This window comes from Aplysia californica, unplaced genomic scaffold (assembly GCF_000002075.1).
Source record: "Aplysia californica isolate F4 #8 unplaced genomic scaffold, AplCal3.0 scaffold00341, whole genome shotgun sequence".
Taxonomy (NCBI): Eukaryota; Metazoa; Mollusca; class Gastropoda; order Aplysiida; family Aplysiidae; genus Aplysia; species Aplysia californica.
Genome location: NW_004797611.1, coordinates 808550 through 813491, shown reverse-complemented (window position 1 = coordinate 813491; position 4942 = coordinate 808550). Strand labels below are relative to the sequence as shown.

Here is a 4942-nt window from a genome sequence, read left to right as displayed (position 1 = left end):
TCTCTCTCTCTCTCTCTCTCTCTCTCTCTCTCTCTCTCAATGTTCTGTCGTCTGCTTCCGTCTCCACTTTATGTCACCATCCCCCCCCCCTTTGCCCCTTCCTCTTCGTGCGGCCTTTCTACTGCTACTCCTTGGCTCCTTCTTGTCTTTCGGCCACACCCCTGATCTTAGGGTATGTAAGATCTAACACTTGGCCTTCTCGGATAAGGGCGAAAATTTACGGAGGTCCCGTGTGCAAGTTGCGCACGTTAAAGATCCTTTGGTGGTCCAAGTATCCGTAAGAGTAGGTTTCCGCCGCTACCCGGGCAAAATCCAAAATTAATAGGGGGGCCTGCCTACCAAACTGTAAATGTTTAACCCTATCCGTACGTCGTGTTTTACTATCGTATCCATACGACGTGGGGAACTCTGTGCCACCACTTTCCAACGAGGAAATTTACTCGTTAATCCGATCCGTACGCTTTGCATAGCGGTCTGTCAAAATGATTTTTTGAGAAATACTAAAAGTTTCAAAGAGATCTTCGCGTTAGAAGTATTCTAAAATGTGAAGAATACAACCCCGGGGTACAAAATGACCCCCTGGCGTACGAATAGGGTTAATTAATGTGTCCAGCGCACTCATATTATGCCCGTATGCAGTTGCGAGCGCCGTAAAACAATTACCAAAACAAACAAAGGACAGGGTCGTATTAGACCGCACCCTGACTGTCTGTGTCGATGGGGGCATTATTCATTTTGAAATAAGTATAACTTAATTGAAATGCAATAAAACATCACCACTGCCAACGACAACAACAACAACAACAACAATAGTTACAACAAGAACTACAAATATGATTGCAATAACAACGACAACAGTAACGACAAAAACAACAACAACAATGGCGACAACAACAACAACAACAACAACAACAACAACAACAACAACAACAACAACAACAACAATAGTTACAACAAGAACTACAAGTATGATTGCAATAACAACGACAACAGTAACGACAAAAACAACAACAACAATGACGACAACAACAACAACAATGACGACAACAACAACAACAACAACAACAACAACAACAACAACAACAATGACGACGACAACAACAACAATGACGACAACAACAACAATATGTAATTACAACAAGAACTACAAGTACGATTTCAATCTACTACTACTACTACTACTACTACTACTACTACTACTACTACTACTACTACTACCACTACTACTACTACTACTACTACTACAACAAAACAACAGCAACAACAACAACAACTACTACTACTACAACTACAACAACCACCACTACCACCACCAACAAAAACAACAACAATAAACTACAACAACAACAACTTCGACGACGACGACGACAGTAACAGAACAAAACAAAGACCCCTAGAATGCAAAATTTGTTTTTGTTTTTTGTTTGTTTGTTTTTCGAGTGAAATGGATAAGCATTCTCTAATACGTCTCTTATCTTTCTTTTCGCAGCAAGAGTTGCCGAAGCCCAGTGTTAAGTATGAGAACACTTACAGGTGAGACCACTTTACCAAGCGTTTTTTTTTTTTTTTTTTTTTTTTTTTTTTTTTTTTTACAAATGTACGTATGGCTTGTCCAACACAAAAACAGCCTACTTTTTAACGAACAACGTTTGATTCCATCTACTTTTTAGTTTTCAGACATTAAATACATGACAATTGCTAATCTGTCTTTTCAAGCAATAGGCCTATTCTTTTTTTTTTTAAACTCCATAAGCTGATGTCACAGAACACTTCGCTTCCCTAAAATTGCAAAGTTCTATACATGTATCTCCTCAGTTCCTAGTTTTGAGAAATTTGACAGTCAAGCTTTTACGAATGATATTCTTTGAACATCTTGATAAAGACTCCGAATCATCTTACGATCTCGACTCGATAGAGCAGGTTTCTGAGCTCTCGGTCTCAGTAACTCCAAACGGCCAAAACTGTCAGGTAAAACTTTGTAATTCTGAGGTAGCAACTTCTCCCCATCACGGGTGATCTTTTTCTACGCATCCATCTGAGATCTGAGGTTGAAAATAAACATTACACTAATAATTACCTCAGTTCTAGAACATATTTCATGATGGTTTATATTTTACTTTCTTTACTTCAAACAAGCAAAACTCCCTTTCGAGCACATGATAATTGAAAATTTCCAAAACTGAGGTTTGTGTGTGTGTGTGCGTGTGGGAGGGGGGGGTAATGTTTTTGGGCGAGCTGTACATGTGCCGTACATTGTTTTGTTTGTTTGGGTTTTTTTTAAGTTTTGTTTGTTTTTGTAAGTGTTTTACGGCGCTCCCAACTGCATAAGGTCATTTCAGCGCGTGTGACTCATTAAACATTTTCAGACTTGAAGAAATTAGTTTTGACTTTTGCTCGGGTGGCCGCCGAAGCCTATTCTTATCGATTTTATGACCACCGAGAGATCTTTAGTCTTTAACGTACTCAACTTGCACACGGAACTTTTTGGCTCTTATCCGAGAAGGCTAGGTGTTAGATCTTACCTATCCTAAGATCAGGAGTGCGGCTGAAAGACAGTGGTAAGAAGGAGCCAAGGGGTAGCAGTAAAAAGTTAGCAGTCAGGGAGCCAGAAGAGAGGGCAAAGACAGGGTGTGGGGGTGGACCGGAGCAGAAAGCGGAGACGAAATCAGACGACAGAGCATGATCAGAGAGCAGGAAAATACGTGAAAGGAGACATTTTAGAGAACAACAATTTCCTTCGCTCTCAGGTTTCGAATCCGGTACCTATTGAATGAGAGGCGAACGCCGTGCGTCTAGACCACGAGAGCCCCGTAACTTTCTCTTGACCGTCCCAACAGTAACAGTAACAGTGCAGTCTAGATGTATCCACACCGCGCTGGACAACAGGAAAGGATCGAATCTGTTAACTCAACAACATGCACCATCGCTAACACCACCGCCAACAGCAGCAGCAACAACAACAACAATGACAACAACAACAACAATAACGACGACGACGACAACAACAACAATGACAACAACAACAACAGCAACAACAACAATAACAATAACAACAACAATAACGACGACGACGACAACAACAACAATGACAACAACAGCAACAACAACAGCAACAACAACAATAACAATAACGACGACGACGACGACGACGACAACAACAAGTACAACAAAAGCAACAACAAAAGCAACATCAACAAAAAAACAGCAACAATAATAGTGACAATAATAACCACAACCGCAACCACAACCACAACCCGACCGCAGCCACCCCACCACTGCTAGCTACCACATGAATCTGTGAAATTCCTAAAATTACACCCGTGAAATGAAGTGTCAATAAAATTGACAGAATACACGGGGTTAACTTAGAACGCTGTGCGCAGCAAGCACTACACTGCGTACGTGACACATATGCCTGGGTGTTTGTGTTCGCTCTTCGGCTGATTTTGTGCGTGGTTGAACGTGGTATGGGATCCAGTATGAAAAGTATATAAGAATACGGGGGCTATACGTTTGGTTGGTTTTATGCTTAATGCTGTTTGAAGGGATTAGTCAAGGACCTTACTGTATTATAACTTCCTTGGGTTTGATACAGATGTTTGTGCTTGGTTGAACATGGTGGGGTTGGGTTTAATTTGGCTGGTTTTTATGCCTGACCTGATGTTGTTTGAAGGGCTTTTATTATTAATTTGTGATTTATTGTGGTTATACGACTGTTTTCATGTCGATGGCCTAGGCTCTCGGACTCGCAACCGTAAGGTCGTGGGTTCGAATCCCGTTAGGGGCCCGACGTTGTGTCCTTGGGAAAGGCACTTTGCACAAATTTTGTTCTCTTCACCCAGGTGGAAATAGGTACCCGGCTATAGACAGTGAACGATCTTGTCAGTTTGATAGTGTTTGAGCGCGTGAAATCCGCAGCTTGCACTGTATGCTTCCGAGGAAGCCGAGAATGTTTCTGAGTGTTCTCAGAGGGTCTGCTGGGGTAATAATAGTTGCAAAGCGCATAGAGCATGCTCTTGAGCATGGATATGTGCTATATAAATGCAATTATTATAATAATTATTATTATTAATGTCGTTAGCGGGTGTTTAATTCTTCTAGTGTCAGACAAACTGTCATGTTGACCTTTGGCGACAAATTGCCAATACTTTTTTCATAAGATTAAATCCTTCGTTGTTACCGCTCTTTTTTGTAAGCCGATTCATCATGTTATGCTGTCCGCCAGCGCGGGTGGCATTAATTATATTGAACTACAGAGGAATGGCCCTAGTTCGAATCTACAACGAAGCATTCCTGAACACAGCTTGTTTGAAGAGGTTTCAGTGCTCTCCACTCTCTTAAATTGGTCCTTTCGGAAAAAGTTGTAGGCTTCTCCTCTCATCATCTTTCAGACTGTGTTGAAAAGAGTGTAAAACAAATACAGAGGAGCCCACTTAAACCAAACGCGCTTAATCCGAAAACAGTGGTACATCGTATAAAAAAAGAAAATTCCCGAATTTTTCCTTTTTTCTCTCTCTCTCTCTCTCTCTCTGTTTAAGCAACCTCTTTTAACTGAAAACCTGGCTAAACCAAAAACCTGTCTAAACTGAAAACCTTGCAAAACGAGAAATCTGGCTAAACTGAAAACCTTGCAAAACCAAAAAACTGGCTAAACTGAAAACCTTGCAAAACCAAAAACCTAGTTAAACGGAGAGAAAAAAATGGCGGTCCCGCAGATTACGGTTCAAGCGGACTTCATTGCAATAATACATGTAGATGTAATTGCTTTTTCTATGTTCCAGGATGGAACCTGAGGAGGGGACCGTTTTCCTTCCCAGCAAGGCCGAGAAACAGATCAGCTCACTCCTGGAGGAGCACATGAAGGAACTCACCTACGACCCAGCGACTGCCGGCCCTTTAGCCGAAACGGTAAATTTTTTTAATTTAAAAAAGAAAAAAATGG

At 41.2% G+C, this 4942-nt stretch overlaps 1 protein-coding gene across 1 annotated transcript in view; it reads left to right on the top strand.

The window, feature by feature from the left end:
* Positions 1-4908, top strand: part of LOC101858197 (tctex1 domain-containing protein 1) — a gene marked incomplete at both ends in the record, with an annotated part of 9895 nt that extends 4987 nt beyond the window's left edge. The window contains 2 exon segments of the mRNA XM_013085069.1: positions 1490-1533; positions 4782-4908. Coding sequence (XP_012940523.1) covers positions 1490-1533; positions 4782-4908 — 171 coding nt within the window.
* Between the last annotated feature and the right edge of the window lie 34 nt (positions 4909-4942).